Source organism: Mesoplodon mirus (genome assembly GCF_964341445.2).
Source record: "Mesoplodon mirus genome assembly, chromosome: X".
NCBI lineage: Eukaryota > Metazoa > Chordata > Mammalia > Artiodactyla > Ziphiidae > Mesoplodon > Mesoplodon mirus.
The window spans coordinates 101,929,109-101,946,204 of record NC_138981.1 but is presented as its reverse complement, the minus strand read 5'-3'; the positions used below and the strand labels follow the sequence as shown (position 1 = coordinate 101,946,204).

Sequence of the window (17,096 nt, the reverse complement as noted above, 5' to 3'; positions counted from 1 at the left end):
ATTAAGATAAAATAGTGGTGGTGGGAGTATAAAATGGTGAAACTATTTTGGAACATAATTTGGCAGTTTCTCCCGAAGTTAAGCATACACCTACCCTCTGATCCTGCAATTCCACTCCTAGGCATATTTCCACATGGTACTTGAACGTTCTCAGCAGATTTATTTGTTATAGCCCCAAACTGGCAACCACCCAGATATTCATCAACAGGTGAATAAACAAATCGTGGTATATTCTTACAATGGACTACTACTCAAAATGAACAACTGATACAACATTATGGATGAAACTCAAAAACAGATTGAGCACAAGAAACCAAATGCAAGGGATTTCCCTGGTGGTCCAGTGGTTAACACTTCTCCTTCCAATACAGGGAGTGCGGGTTCCATCCCTGGTCAGGGAGCTAAGATCCCACATGCCTCGTGGCCAAAAAACCAAAACATGAAACAGAAGCAATACGGTAACAAATTCAATAAAGACTTTAAAAATGGTCCACATCAAAGAAAAAAAAGTCTTTAAAAAAACCAAATGCAAGAGTACATACTGCATGATTCCACTTATATGATAGTCTAGAATAGGTAAAAGTCATCTAAGGTCAGTGGTTGCCTGGGTATGGGTGGGATGGCTGACTGGACAGGAATATGAGGAAACTCTCTGGAGTGATAGACATGTTCTATATCTTGGTTGGGGTGGTAGTTTTATGACTGTAAATATCTGTGAAAATTCATCAAGTTGGACATATAAAATGTGAATTTTAATCAAAGGTAAATTATCTCTCAATAAAGTTGATAAAAATTGAATTAGATATTTAAGATCAATTTATAGAGTCTACAATATATATGTAAAGTTTCCAATATGAATTGGAATTATTCCCTCCCCCTCCCCTTCTTCCATTTTTCAAGCAGCTATTTTACTGCTAAATCGGGAAGTAATGTACAAGTACCCAACACACTGGAAGCAGCTATGACCAGAAGCACAATTCCCCCTGGCAGAACCTCTGAAAATGTGGTTATAGGCATTAACTATTGTTCCTACTTCTAAGCATACCTCCTTTATTTTCAGTAAACAGGGGTTTATCACACATCTTTTAAATACCCCAGCCAAGCCTTTAGAGTGAGTTCCTGCTACTACTGACAACCAAAATAATTCAGGCAGAAAAAAACAGCATAATTCCACATCAGAACTGAGGATCAAAGCTTCTAACTTTGAAGATTTTAAAATTTATTTTTCTACTGGCAAAGGTGTCCAGAGTGGGCTCTGAACTCAGATGCCATGAGCGCTGAGCCCTATTCACACACATGCCATGTGAACTTGGGCAAGGATTTTTTTTTTTTACTTCAGTGACTCAATTTCCTCATATCTAAGATGGGAGAGAATACTACCCACCTCTTTTTTTTGGGGGGTATGTATGTATGTGTGTATGTATGTATTTATTTATTTGTTTGTTTGTTTGTTTGGCTGCGCCAGGTCTTAGTTGCGGCATGCAGGATCTTTGTTGCCGCATTCAGGATCTTTTTTTTTTTTTAGTTGCGGCATGCGGGATCTAGTTCCCTGACCAGGGATCGAACCCGAGACCCCTGCATTGGGAGCGCAGAGTCTTACCCACTGGAGCACCAGGGAAGTCCCAATACCTACCTCTTAAGGAAGTATACATTAAACACTTAGACCTCTGACTTATACACTGAGCACTCAATTCCTATAAATAATAACAGCAGCAGCAGCTGGAGCATCACTAAGTATGCTTATATTTACAGGCCATATTTCACCTTCTATAATGCCTAAATATACCACCCTCCACTACTCTTTGCCCTTGACCTATCCTTGGCTATCATTCTTACCAGTCTGCGAAACAAGGCCAAGGTGCCTTTTCATCTACCAACATACAATGCATTTTGAGACCTTCCCCCAAATGAAATGATTATAAATAGTGACAGAAGACTTAATTAACTTAGAATCTCCTATCCTTATGCTACTCCTCAGCACCCACTGAACATAACTGACTGAATTATTCAGAACATGGTGCCCTTTCCCCAGAAGTTCCAGTGAGCTGTACAGGCTGTACCACAAACAAGCCAGTGAACTTGTACTTCAAAGGGGGAATAAGCAAGAAGCACGTTTTAAGTCATCACTGTAGGTAGACTTGCAAGATCCGGAGAAAAAACATGTAACCCACCATCAGATATGTGGTATAGATAATACACTTCCTAATAGACTAGCCCTGAGGGGGTTGCAAAATTTGTCATCAGAAAGCAAGAAAATCTATTAAGTAATTACACACTTGCACTTAACAACAGCATTCTTTGCCTTCTCATTTTTAGTATGTTTTTCAGAATTACTCTATGATGGCTTTTCAAAGCATAAGCCCAGCCAACTCTGAAATAGTGGGCACACTGTACATAATTCACTACAATTTCTGGTTTTCTGGAAAAAAATTCCATCACTTTAGCAAATAAGCTCTGCTTTAAAATGCAATAAAATTAAGTGGTGTCAGTCAGATCAGTAACCCAAGCCAAAGAAAATTTCCCTGAAGCAAGACATTTGAAAAAATGAAAGGTCTTTGAGGCACAGCAAATTCTAAGAGAAAGAATTCTTATATCCTGTTACAGACTGAATGTTTGTATCGTTCCCCCCACCCGGCCCCATGCCGCCAAAGTTCATTTGTTGAAATCTAATCCCCAAGGTGATATTTGGAGGTAGGGCCTTTGGGAGATGATTCAGTCATGAGGATGGAGACCTCAAAAATGGGATTAGTGCCCTTATAAGAGGCCAGAGAGCTAGCCCGCCCTCGTTCCACCATGTGAGGATACAAGGAGAAGTTGGTTATCTAAAACCTGGAAGACAGTCCTCACCAGAACCCAACCATGCTGGCACCCTGATCTCGGAATTCTAACCTCTGGGTACGAAATAAATGTCTGTTGTTTAAGCCACCCAGTCTATAATAATTCATTATAGCAGTCCAAATGGACTGAGACACATCCCAAGTGTCCCAAGATGTAACTGGCTTGTCAGAAACAGACTTCCAAATGCTACTGGGAAAGATGACAGCCCTCAACTTTACATATGAGTGTGAATAGATGGGTCAGGATTATATTTGTACAAACCTGGCAGCCCAAGCAAAGGGCATTCTGTATTGTCCAAGGCGGCTACACACTTGCTTAGCTGTCCTGTGCACCTTCTGGGCTGTCTAAGGGCAGAAATAAGAAGACAAGATCATATTTGTTCAAACTACCAGGGACTCACCCAGAAAAATAATTGCCCCAACTTACTGATATAAAACATCAAAATCTAGGAAAACAAAATATAGAAATAGCTACAAGTAAAACACAACACACATCAGCCACCCACTTTTCAAGATGAAAGTATTTCCTAAAGGTTCTGTGTTTTCTCATCAACAAAGCCCTCATCGAGATATCAGAAGACAGACAAAATAGGTGTAGGGCATGTTTTGCACCAAAGACCACTACTGGGAAAATTTAAGCAGTTTTAATGTGTATTTCCTTTCACAACATGAGCAGGCAGACACTCATCATTCTTGGGAGAAGTTTGTTCTGGGTACCGCTGACCTTTTTACCCCCAAGATAAAAGCCAAATGACCAAGAATCAATGCAATTAGTTTAGCATGGGCAGGAATTGCTGTTTGCACAGGCACTGGGAGATGGCAAAGGAGATTAACTGCCTATAGAGTCTAAACAGGCTGTGAAAATGCTGGCTGTATGCTCACCCCTAGGGATACAGAATGCTAGAGGCTTTTATCTATACTGTTCAGAGTTTCTTTTCCCACAAATTAGTCATAGGTCTCCTCAGCATCTCCCACTTAATAGACACTATTTGGACACACAGCTAAATGCTACATATAACAGATCGACTCTTATAAATACTCAGCAGCTGGAGTGCCGCTAATGAACTGTGCCACAAATGCTTTCCCTCTCTGGGCCTCACTTTTCTCATTTATAAAATGAGACGAGAGAATTAGAGCAATAATTTCCAAAAGTTTGGAATTCATGATCCAGAAATTTGGATGATTATATGGGTAGCTGACTTTGAAGGCTGCCATTTAAAGCCCTTGGATGGTAAAAAACAATCCCTGCCATTTCATACGCCAACATTTCAGGAAAGATAGACAGGTGTAATGTTTAAAAAGTAGGAAGGGCAAAAATCTCAGAATAAAGGACAGCCCTTCGAATAAAATACATTGACGTTTCATGAATGGCTCGCTATCTTGTCTTTCTTTTCTCATTTCATCACAGATAGGAGTAAATTTGAGTATAGAATGGCATTTGGAAACTGCAGGACTGGGTCATTTTTATCCTCCCAGCTCTGACATTCTAAGCCTGTACTGCAGGGCTGGGAGTAAAGAAAGGGTAGCTATTGCCAAGGACACGGTATCAATGAACAGGTGTTGCCTAAAAGCCTTTAGCTCTTACTTTGATAAACAAGCAAAAATCAGATCGTCATGTAAAAAGGACATAAAGGAAAAGGGGGAAAAGTCACGTTCAAGCCTTAGCATGCATACTCACATAGTATACAACATTTTCAGAAAATACTGCATGCTGCGAGAAAGTTGTGGGGGTTTTTTTGTTTTTTGTTTTCTTTGGGGAGGAATTATTGATGATACCGTTTAAAATATCAATAAAAGGCAAATTCTACATCAGGCTGAAATGCTCACAAACGATCTTTATAAATACCTTTGCCGGGTCGGAATTTTTGATGTAGGGTTCTGCACAGTGCGTGATGTTTCCCTGGAGCACCTTTTCAATTCTCGCAACCAGGAAAATTTCAGGATGTGGATTCGTCACTGAGAAAATTCCCTGGAAAAAATTCCTTCCGTTAGACTTTTCTTGACTGTAACCTCATGTATACAGTTGTTTGGTTAGTGATTCCTAGGGGGTGTGTTTAGCACAGAATGCTGATATTCAACACAGGATCATGTCCAGGGCCCTGGCAATAGATAGCATTTCCTTTCATACAGTTTCCCAGGCTCCCAATCTTCCTTTCAAAATGGATTTTCTATTTTGTCACCAATTTCACGTGTATTAGTCCCCAAAGCACAGGTGTCACCCTGGCTGCTTAGCCGCTTGTGTTCGGCAGTGTTTGTGAGGTGCATCCTTAGGCCTTATCAGTACAGCGTGCATTGTTTGGCTTAAGCGGCATGTGCAAAAATAGCGTGCATTTCTGAAGTGGAACCGGATATGCATTTTTAAACGTAACTGCCTGTAACTCCAGGGCAATTCACTCACACTTAACTACTCCTGATGGTAGCTAAGAAGGAAGAAAATACTCTACTGCTCTGTAGAACATAAAAACTAAATCATCCTATAGAAAACATTCCTTCGTTGCAGTTAAAGAGCTCTGGTGCTCTCAACGTAAAGGTAGAGGACAGAGGCTCCAGAACTCCTTTTGTTCCCAAACACTTTATCTCAGGTACTAACATAGATGCAACCCAAGTTCCATGAGTTCTCTTTGAGGGCATGTGGAACAACCATATCATCTCCTGTTCCAGTTCAGCTCCTTCCAAATATAATGTCTTCCAAATAGCCTGTTCGTTGGTTATGTCCGTTGCTTAAAGGAGCACCACACAAATGAATTCAAGTGTAAAAATCCATCACTGGGACTCTACCAAGTTTTATTTTTCTGCTTGCTATGTTACCAACTGTGTTAAGATAGTGTGTTCCAGTTTTCAAAGCATTTCAGACACGGTAGCTCATCTGTTCCAGAAAGAACCCTCTGAGGTAGACAGGAAAGAAGGGAAAACCGAGTGTAGGACGCCAAGTAATTCCCCCCAATCCAGCAGCTTCTAAGGGTCCCAGATTATGGCTGATTTAGCTTTGAATTCCCAAGCAGCAAGCATGGAAGAAAGCGGTTAAAAACTGTTCGGGGAGTCCAATTTCCTGGGTTCAAATGCTGACCCCGCCATTTATGGCTTTAGGCAAGTCGTATCCTCTCTACATCTCAGATTTCCCATCTATGAAATGGGGGATGATGAGAGTAAGAGCGCTCTTCTAATCTTCTTGAGTGGATTAAATGAAGTAATGCACATTAGGTACCTGGCTATTGCCAGAGTAACCCAAAGTGTCTCAAGATCACAGAACTTGATTTTTGGTTCTGCCAGGAGCGTGCTGCCCGGGCTGGGACACGCAGCTGGCAGACTGCTCGAGCGGCTCCCACAGAAGGTAGGCTGAGCAGTGCGCCTTGAGTGCAATCGCATGCTTTCTGATTGTCACATAACTGTGCTAGATAGTTTTCGTGCACCATCTCCCTCAGTCTTCATAAAAACCCTTGAACGCAGGCACTACGATATACACATTTTACAGATTAAGAAACTGAGGCTTAGAGATGTTCGTGCAGTAAGTGGGTGAAGATTGCAGCCAGGGCTTCCAGACGATACACAGCTTCTCAGCCTCTTGACCTAGGCTTCCAACATCTCATGCGATATGGCTTAACGAGAACAGTAACACCAATTACTGCCCTGGCTAACATTCACTGAGCGCCTATTGTTCCCCATGCCCAGGACTCCAGCCAGTTTCCCCACACTGCCGTTTCCCCACACTGATCCCCACACTGATGCGAGCAACGAATATTATCATTTAAAAGGATTTGACAACTGATAAGAGGAAGCTGCTTTCACTCGTTTATCTGTTATCACTGTTACTACTGCTCTTAAAAGCAGCCATGTCTTACTGAGCCAACTCGGCGGGCCCGGTACAGGGCCGAGTGCTTTCTAGGGACAGCACACGTTATCTGAGCCTCACAGTCACCCCGGATGCAGATACTATGGTTACCTCCAGTTTACAGATGAGGATGCTGAGGCACAGAGATGCTCACTGTTCAACTGACCAGGATTCTGGTCCAGGGGGAGACTCTCTGCGGCTGCTTCGCCTTTTGTCCCACCACCTTCGAGCTCTATCCCGTCCCCAGAACACAGAAGGGTAACCAGAGAGCACCCAGGAATCCTGTGTGGGCTGGGAGTCTGGCTCTTTAGGACAAGGCCTCTGGCCCTTCCCTCCTGTCCCACCAAGGAGGCATGGATGGGCCTGCCCCCGCCGGAGGGTGACTCTCGCCCACTTCACTGTCCCCTCCCTCTAAAGAACGGGCCAGGTCCCCCCAGCCCAGTCCGCAGCACTTAGCCCCCAGGGCATGGCAGGGCATGTGACAGCAGACTGCCCCCTTTTCACTAGCGCCCGACACCTGCTGCCCCCCAGCGGGGAGCCCAGAAGCCACAGGTCAGTTTGGGGGACACGGGGGACTGAGCTCTCTCAGGGCATCTGGGAAGGAACTGCCAGGCAGCTGAGAGTAACTGGTCACAGTGGCTGTTTGATGTCAGGAAGGCAAAACTACTCAACGGATCCAGCTTCCTCCTTTTCCTGTGGTCACCTTGCTGCTCCAAGGAGCAGATGGGGAGGGCCTAGAATGGCCCGCAAGCCCCCACTGTCCACCAAGCCCTGGAGTGGCCTCTTTCTATAGATCATGCCACCCCTTGAACAGCCTTGGTGGAGGTGACGGGGTTGCCAGACAGCCCTTTCCAGGAATGCTGGGGAACCAGGCTGTTTCCCCATCTCTAGGGTGACAGGGAAGCAGTACAGTAGAGGGGGGAAAGCTGGGCTTTGGAGCCTGCTAGACCCAGGCTCAGGTCCTGCTCCTCATCTTAGTAGCTCTATGACCTTGAGTAAGCCACCTGATTGCTCTGTGCCTCAGTTTCCTCATCTATAAAATGGGGATAGGAATAGGACCTACCTTCTTTACTGGGGGTGTGGTAAGAATTAAATGACTTTATACAGATAAAGTACCTAGAGAAATATTGAAAAAATAATTGCTGAAAAAATTTGATGAGCTGAGATTAGCGTTCAGATCTGCTAACATCCAGTCTCTCCCTACACAGTACTGCATCCTAGTCCTAAATGGGAGGAAGATGAAGAAAAAGCCTTCTTCAAAAGAAAATGTTCGAATATTGGAGCAAATGACCGCTTCCTGGTATCTTTAGTTGATCTGGAACAAGGGTGCAAAATGATAAAGCCATTTGAGGCCACTGCCCATCGTTCTCACCTCTCCAGCTCTCATCTATTCCTTTGAAGGCTCTCTCACGTCCCACATCTTCTACGCAGTCTTCTAAGTCAACTCCTGACCCTTGACCCCTCCTCACATTCCAAACTCCTCCACTCCCATTGTGTTATACACGTCAGCACTTAATTACATACTGCCTAATGTTGTTGACTGAGGTCTTTCAAACAGACCTAGGCTCAAATCCCACCTTCACCACTACCAGCCATGTCATGATGGGCAGCTTACTTAGCCTCCCTGATCAGCAGTTTCCTCATCTGCAAAACAGCAATAATCATCCTGTTTCACAAGACAATGGTGTTTACATGAGACACCAATGGAAAATCCTGGCACACAAGAGATATGCAAAAAATGCTGATTTTCTTCCTGACCTAGGTTATAAGTGGGATGACACCTGAAACCACAATTTAAACTTCTTGTATTGAACAGACAGCTGAGCACATTGAACTAATGCAGCAAATACATCATTGGCTTAGAAGGACTTATTTGACATTGTGTGGACAATTTTAAACATATAATTCAATAGCAGGTTCTCAAATACCTGTAATACTGTCTTGCTCAATCTCTCTTTTAGAAGCATAGGCCGTCACAGTGGAATGTTCAAGTATGTGACAACCACAGACTGAGTAACAAACTAAGAGGATGTAAGGGAATGAAGAGCAACATGGGGAAAAACGACCACAGATCCACAGCCCAGAGGGGAGTGACAGCACATGTCAAGTCCCCTACCATTGGGCAATCTGTATCAATGAGCATAATCTTTGACCCTGAAAACCCCAATGCTTGAAATTTATTCTAAGGAGATAATTCAACAAGTGAGCTAACATGTAAGCACAAGGATGCAATAATGCAGTGTTTTTTATGATATCCCCAAATTAGAAATATCCTAATGAGCTAAATCAGTGGAATAACAGATTAGCCTTTAATGTGACTGATCCAGATAGTGATACAGGGTGATAAACATGATGCTGAATAAATACAGTAGGTATAAAACAGCATGACTATGATATAGTCTGTACAAGAGTATACATAATGTGTATGTGTTTATATATACACAACAGAGACATCTAGAAAGATGTTTGCCAAAATGTTAATAGTTATCATCTATGGGTGGTGATTTTTACTTTCTTCTTTATTACTTTTTGTATTGTTCGAATGTTCTACATGATAATGTATTTATTTTTATAATCAGAAGAAAAAGGAACAACATTTTTATTTAGGGTAAAAGAAATCTCCTTACAATGCGAGCTGCTTTGTTCTGCTTCTTCCCACTTTAATTCTCTGCCACACTCTAGTTTCCTTTCAGTTACAAAAGTCTAGAAGGCAGACCATCAATTCTGCTCTGCCTAACCTCTTATGGCGTCCAGTCTGGTCAGAGGTCAAAATGCCAGGGAACTGTTAGGCTCCTTCCAAAGGGCATTCTTTGCCTCAGATAGGACAGGGGAGCGTAGCATTACAGCTGTGACACAAGAACTCCCTGAATAAAGAGAGTTTATGCTCCATTAAAACTACCTACTCAGGTAGTTTCGCTGGTGGCGCAGTGGTTGAGAGTCCACCTGCCGATGCAGGGGACACAGGTTCATGCCCCGGTCCGGGAGGATCCCACATGCCATGGAGCGGCTGGGCCCGTGAGCCATGGCCACTGGGCCTGCGCGTCCAGAGCCTGTGCTCCACAACGGGAGAGGCCACAACAGTGAGAGGCCCGCGTACCGCAAAAAAAAAAAACAACCACCTACTCAGAATGGGAATGGGAGTTAGGGAGGGAAGGTTATTGTAGGGTCAACTTTTTCTTCAAAGAAACGAGTCTTACAGGTACTTATTGCCTTGCTCAAAAGTATGCACAGGGGTACAGGGGTGTGTCTGTGTCATCTGCATTCCATCTCACAAAATACTTCCTTTGAGATTCACATCACGGTCCCACTTCACCAGTGTATTATTAGCATATTTGCTGGTTTCCTTTTTTTCCCCTCCAGCTTCAGTCACCAGAAAAACATCTATACACAGACGCTACAAGAGATGGAATGCCCATGAAAACACTGGCCTGAAACTATGAAGGAACCCAAGGGTGTTTCTGTTTCTTATTCTGAATGCACTACCAAGGCTAAAAGATCATTCCTTACCTGCCTTATGTAGCGTAACTGAGATTCAGCAATTCCATGAATGAAAGACTCCGGTGAAGAGCCTCTTGGGTTTCCATCACTAGCCAGTTGGGTTGAAGGGCTCCACAGCATTTCACGGACAGATGCGGGATTCAGGTCTACGTGGAAGTCAGCTGAAATCTTACAATTGTTCTTCACATCAAATAAGGCAAGATTTATAAAAAAGGGTTCAACCTGGGAACGAAAACCATTACGTTTTTAAACTATGACTTTTATTTTAGGTGGGGTGGGGGGAGGGACAAATTACAAAATAATTTTTTTTAATTCCTCAAGTTTCTCTGATTACAGTTCCTTTCTGAGTTTAACATTTAGCTAAAACTGCATTGTGGCTCATTTGCATATAAGAAAGAGCATTCTAAATAACAGACTATCAAACTTTAACTTCTGTCAGGTATAATTTCACAAGTTATAAATTTTTTAAAATGATGAGTAGAAATCAGAAGCCATATTTAAAGAACTTCAACTGTTCTATGAATAAATTTTAATTCTCCATAGGCTTATTGAAATTACCCAAAAATAATGCCGGTATTACAGAGCAGAAATAAATCTTCCCTTTTGCTATGTTACAGCTTATTGGATTATACATTTAATAAGAGCTAATATCAGTCAACATCAAATTACTTGACAGAAGCTTTGCCCTATCAGCAATTTTGGAAGACATGATTCCTCTCCACAGATGGCATTTGAAAGCTGGTCACAAAGAGAAATTTCATGCCAGATGGCATAAATATTAACCCTTTACACACCGAAAGTCTGCTAGTGCATCTCAGCTACTTTGTAAGAGAATAAATCATCACTGTGGATATTTTTCAAAGACAAAGTAGAACCCCCAAAAAGATGAACATAAAATGCAGTCTCTTTGGCGATTTTACATTCACAGTTTCAAGTATTCCTAAGCAGCTCAAATGATGCGTGACAGCTAATAATTAGAATTTTCTGTTAAGAACAGAATGAATTTACCCTATGAGAATAGTGAGTGAGGTGGAGCTGACTGCACAGCATCTGTGTTCCTCCATGGCTTTGGTGTTCCTTACTCATGGCTATGAGTCAATTTCACAGAAGTCATATTCTCTAGTAGAATTTACAAATTTGAGGACTTTCCAGGTTCTGGAGACATGTCCCTCTTGAATGTAAAGAGCCTACCTACTCTACCTGCTATTTTGAATACGTAAGACTTTCATGAATCCTCTCAAGATGAAAACACATTCCTATTCTGGCAAAAGAAAGACATGTATGAAATTCTTCCATGTCAAATTTATCGTAACATGTAGCAATGGAATTTGCATGCAGTAAATTAGTTCTCAGAACAAAATTAAAAATCTTAAAAAAATAAGGAAGAAGTTTCCTTAATGCACTGGTTTAATGGAGGTAGAAGGAAAATTCATACATACGTTTGTGGGTGATCCTTTTGCATTGTCTCCAACTTGACCCAAGATATTGAACGTTAAATCATGGCAATTTACCAGGAAACGTTTATTGCACTTTTCCTCAAATGGCTTTATATCAGGTTCAATTCCTGAAAAGTCCAACCTCTACAAAATACATAATATGAATCATTTCCCCCCAAAATAGATATTACATGAATATAGATCTATGCGTAAAAATTGCAAAATCCAACAGTTCTCTGTCCATTCTTCATTTGAACTCTTATTTTTTTATTCAACAAGCCTTTGTAGAGCTCTTATAGTAAGGTTCAAACACAGATAGAGAGAAATCCCGACCTCACCCTCCACCCCACTCCTGACTTCATCTCCTATCCTCCCCTCCACCTCTGTTCAGCCCCATTGGCCTCCTTGGTTATTTCTCCAGCACACCAAGTATACTCCCACCTCAGGACCTTTGCACTTGGTGTTCTGTCAGGAACCTTCTTCCCCCAAGATAAATGCAAGGCTTATTTACCAAGGTGAGCCTCACCAGGGTGAGGCTTCATTTCATTCAAGTGTCCAATCAGTTGGCATTTCCACAGAAAGACCTTCCTTAATTCCCTATATAAAACTATATACTCTCTGAAAGTCTCTACTCTCTTTCTTTAATTTCGTTTTCTAACATTATTTTTAATATTTATTTGGTTGTTTATTGTTTGACTTCCCCACAAAATATTATGTTCCAGGATGGTAGGAATTTTGTTTCTTTCATGAGCTGTGCAGGAGACAAATTTGACATGAATGGATATGGAAGGCAAGAATAACACAATGGCCTCTAACTTGGAAGATTCAGTAGACTGTGATGTTATAAACTTAGATGTGAAATAAAAATGAATAGCAGGTATAGGGGGAGGGTGAACAGAGATGATGAGTTCAGCTTGGGATGTGTTGAGTTTGAGGTGATGCAAGGTAATTGGTTGGAGAAATAGGAGAGGTGTGGGTTGGAGATGTGGATTTGGGAATCAGTGGTAACCAGGGTGAGGAGGACAAGGCCGGACCTCTGGGGACCACCTACATTGAAATGATGAGCAGAGGGAAAGGCATGTGCTTAGGAAACTGAAAATCCCTGAGCTCAGCTTCTAACAGAGCTGGGAGATGAACCTTGGCTGCCACAGAGATAAATTTTTAAAAATTATTGGTATCTCAAAATAAAGTTTAAAAAAAAGATATTGGGGGCCTCCCTGGTGGCGCAGTGGTTGAGAGTCCGCCTGCCGATGCAGGGGATACGGGTTCGTGGCCCGGTCTGGGAGGATCCCATATGCCGCGGAGCGGCTGGGCCCGTGAGCCATGGCCGCTGGGCCTGCGCATCCGGAGCCTGTGCCCCGCAACGGGAGAGGCCACAACAGTGAGAGGCCCGCATACCGCAAAAAAAAAAAAAAAAAAAAAAAAGAAAAAAAAAAGATATTGGGAGTCAAAGAATTCCTCTCACAGAATCCTCCTCCTCAGCTCACGCGGCTCAGGCGACCTGAGTTCATCTGTTCATTCCAATGGTCTGAACAGACTCACATTCTGTGCACAAATGGGAGGAAAAGTATAGACTGTGGGACAACTTACTATATACTTTCGATAAGACCAGAGACAGGGTAGATGGGAAATGACTGGATGAATCCGAGCAGAGTATACTGCCAGTATGGAAAACTCAAGCCAAGAAACATAAGAATTTTTCTCAATTGCCTGAGTATTTCAAGCCAAAGCAGGTATTGTGACTGAAGAGTCTTGGATAATTATAGCTGTTCTGACCTTGCCTACATCACTGACAAAATTCTCCTTAAAAGGGCCTAAAATATAATATTAGTACCTAAAAGCAAGATTTTCCCCCCAGAGTCTATTTATCTACAAACGTGTGGGACTAGACAGCTCCCTCTTGAACACTTATCTATCTGTGGAGCCAGCGCAGGCAAGTCATTGCCATGGAGATCAATTCTAATTTCCGCCCATTTATCTGCTCTCCTTTCTAGCTTACTCAGACAGTGGAATGTGAAGAGAAGCTGGACTAAAGCCCCCCAGCCCCCAAATCCTTTCCCTTCTGAGGCCTAAGAGTGCAAATGTTGGGACATGTGGCCATCCTCAGTAGTTCAAAGTCGGAGCCACCCCCTTCAGTCAGTGTTTCTTTTCTTTTGTTTTTTGTGTTTTTAAAAATTTTTTGTCTGTCTCTTCTTTGGGGGATGCATATTAGGCGTGTACATTTTTTATTTTTTTGGCCGCTCCACTTGGAATGTGGGATCTTAGTTTCCCAATGAGGGATCGAACCCGTGCCCCCTGCATTGGAAACACGGAGTCTTAACCACTGGATCGCCAGGGAATTCCTCAGTGTTTCTTTATTCTCTACGGTCAGTGGAAGAAAACACGTCTCTAAACACTGAACTCTGGCCAAAAGTGACAGCCGATATTATAGGATGACACTGCCTACCTAGAAAAGTACTCGACACACACAACCTGGATTTCTCTGTAGTGAAACCGCCTTCCATAACCAACACTGAAGTCAATTTTCTGCCAAACTTTCATTGCAACTGTGAATTTTTCTCTCACTGTAGCTCACTGATAAACAACTCAAACATAAAATCAGTTCAGTTCCATGACCACAAAAACACTACACCACAGATTTTTTAAAGACACTAGATTGAGTTTCAACCACAGTCAATTGGCTTCTTTGTATACAATCAAAGAGTCTGACATGTTCAATTAGAGCCCAATCATGATGGTGAGGGGTGGGATCAAAGGCTCAGACATGCTTGGAATGAGTAAATTTCTGAATGAATATCTTAGAACTAACATTCCCAAGGCCTACTATACCCCTTTTTTCTTTTAATTCATACAACTTACACAAATAATATAATAGTGCTATGGAGAAAAAGGGAGAGGAAACATTTAAAACAAATTCTCCCCAGATAATTTTATTTTCTCATGTGGTATTTTATTAAGGAAAAACTTTTGCATTATTTATACACTATATACTTTTTCCATTTCAGACTAAAAACTTTTAGTTAGAAAACTGTATGAAGTGGGGGCTTCCCTGGCGGTGCAGTGGTTAAGAATCCACCTGCCAGTGCAGGGGACATGGGTTCGAGCCCTGGTCTGGGAAGATCCCACATGCCGTGGAGAAACTAAGCCTGTGGCACACAACTACCGAGCCTGCACTCTAGAGCCCGCGAGCCACAACTACTGAGACCACGTGCCACAACTACTGAAGCCCACGCACCTAGAGCCCATGCTCCGCAACAACAGAAGCCACCTCAATGAGAAGCCCGTGCACCACAACGAAGAGTAACCCCCGCTCGCTGCAACTAGAGAAAGCCCTCACACAGCAACGAAGACCCAATGGAGCCAAAAATAAATAAATAAAATAAATAAATTTATTTAAAAAAAAAGATCAGAGGAGGCTCCTCTTTAAAAAAAAAGAAACAAAACTGTATGAAGCAAAAAGAAATGAAAACAAAATCAGTCTTCCCCAAATTATTTTATATTGTATTGACATATTTTCACTGAGGAAAAAACTGTAATGCTTATATAATACATACTTTTCTATTAAAAAAATCCCACAGATTTTAATTAGAAATCTCATGTAGAAAAATTGAAAAGAAAACCAAAATATTCATCTTCCCTCAAATAATTTCATTTTCTTGTGAAATAGTTTCCATTAGGAAAAATATTTGTAATACTTATATACTGCAGAATTTGTCCATTTTAAAAAATCAGCAATTTAATTAGAAAATATCATGGAATTACCTAAATGGGAAAAGAATATGAAAAAGAATAGATACATGTATATGTATAACTGAATCACTGTGCTATATACCTGAAACTAATACAACATTATTAATCAATTATACGCCAATATAAAATAAACATTTTTTAAAAAGGTAAAAAAAAGAAAATATCATGGAATTAAATATTAACTACCTATATATCTTAGTACAAAAAGTGCCTCACTCTCATGAAAGAGATTAAAATACACATGTGCACATAAACCTGCACTTCCCTGCACCGCTTTCCATTTAAAGTGAGATACATGAAAATTATCCCAGTTCTACAGACCTACATCAAAAGTGGAAAACAAACACGTCTCATATGACTTGGTGTTCCTTATACTGTAGATATTCACTGCTACTGGATCACAATTGTATTTAATGGGTTAAAAGCACTGAAACCATTGTTAAGGACTCTTTAATTTGTCCATTTTGAGGAGTGAGATGAAGTGAAAAGAATATAAAGAACTGAGAGAAAATATATATATATATATATATATGTTGTCCCAAACTATTTGTATATACACTAGTCCTCTTAGTGAAGTTAGCTGTTAAGCTACTTGTCCAAAGTAAGCAAGACAAGTATAAAGCAATAGATATGCCCAGTAGTGCAAAAATCAGTGATTTCAACATTTCAGACATTGTTTATCTGAATAAGCAACTATTCTAGGATTATTTAAAGAAATATATCATTAATACCTGAACTTCCGAGTCAAAAGAAAAGAGGTTCTGTCTTCCATCTCCTCTACTGAGTTTGTTCAGCTGTTCAGTTTCTCTTCCATACTAAAATTAAAACAAACATATATGTACACACACACACACACAAATACGAAACATTACTTCATTTCCTTCAAAACAGTATTAAATACCATTTAATTATCTAGTTTATGTGAAACTAGCAATCTGCCACAGCTTCAAAAATATACTATTCTCGGGCTTCCCTGGTGGCGCAGTGGTTGAGAGTCCACCTGCCAATGCAGGGGACACGGGTTCGTGCCCCAGTCTGGGAAGATCCCACATGCCGCGGAAGTGGCTGGGCCCATGAGCCATGGCCGCTGAGCCTGCGCGTCCAGAGCCTGTGCTCCGCAACGGGAGAGGCCACAACACTGAGAGGCCCGCGTACCGCAAAACAAACAAACAAACAAACAAAAAACATATATATATATATACTATTCTCCATTTCCAAGCACTTAAGGTGGATAAAGAATGCTTGCTGGGCAGAGAGTCACAGTCACCATGACCCATAAATAAGCTATAGATCAGCTTCTTATACTTTCTATATGCCTTTTATAATACCAAGAATACTGTTCAACCCATAGTACAAAAAAGAAATACAAGAGACTCTGGATGTAAAAGAGAATAAACGAGAGAAAACACTATCTTTTATATATCCATGGTGCTAGCCATGGAATATTATATACAATTCTGATTCCATCACTTTAGGAAAAACATAATGGGCTCTACGGTCTGGAATGACAAAGACTCAGAGGGGATACATTAAAATCTACAGGGGATCATGAGTGTGTTCCTAAATTCTGGAAAACAGCTTTGAAGCTTAAGAGAACGGTAAATTTAAAATAGAAAAAAGTAACATCTAAACCTGTGTAACTTAATAGTTCAGGAAGAGGAATAAAGTAAAAATATAAATAGGTTTGGCAAGGATTTAAATGAAGAAGTGGGTCATAACCTTCTAATCTATTATAGTAGAGAGGCC

At 41.3% G+C, this 17,096-nt stretch overlaps 1 protein-coding gene across 2 annotated transcripts in view; it reads right to left on the bottom strand.

Moving 5' to 3' along the window:
* The window catches only part of DOCK11 (dedicator of cytokinesis 11), a 201,390-nt gene that overhangs the window by 125,295 nt on the left and 58,999 nt on the right, over nucleotides 1-17,096 (bottom strand). For both annotated transcript variants that reach the window (XM_082610835.1, XM_082610836.1), the window contains exons 10-14: nucleotides 16,082-16,165; nucleotides 11,604-11,744; nucleotides 10,174-10,386; nucleotides 4,684-4,806; nucleotides 3,100-3,182 (exon numbers count right to left, since the gene is read on the bottom strand). In XM_082610835.1, the coding sequence (XP_082466961.1) occupies nucleotides 3,100-3,182; nucleotides 4,684-4,806; nucleotides 10,174-10,386; nucleotides 11,604-11,744; nucleotides 16,082-16,165 (644 nt within the window). The remainder of the gene's footprint in view (nucleotides 1-3,099; nucleotides 3,183-4,683; nucleotides 4,807-10,173; nucleotides 10,387-11,603; nucleotides 11,745-16,081; nucleotides 16,166-17,096) is intronic.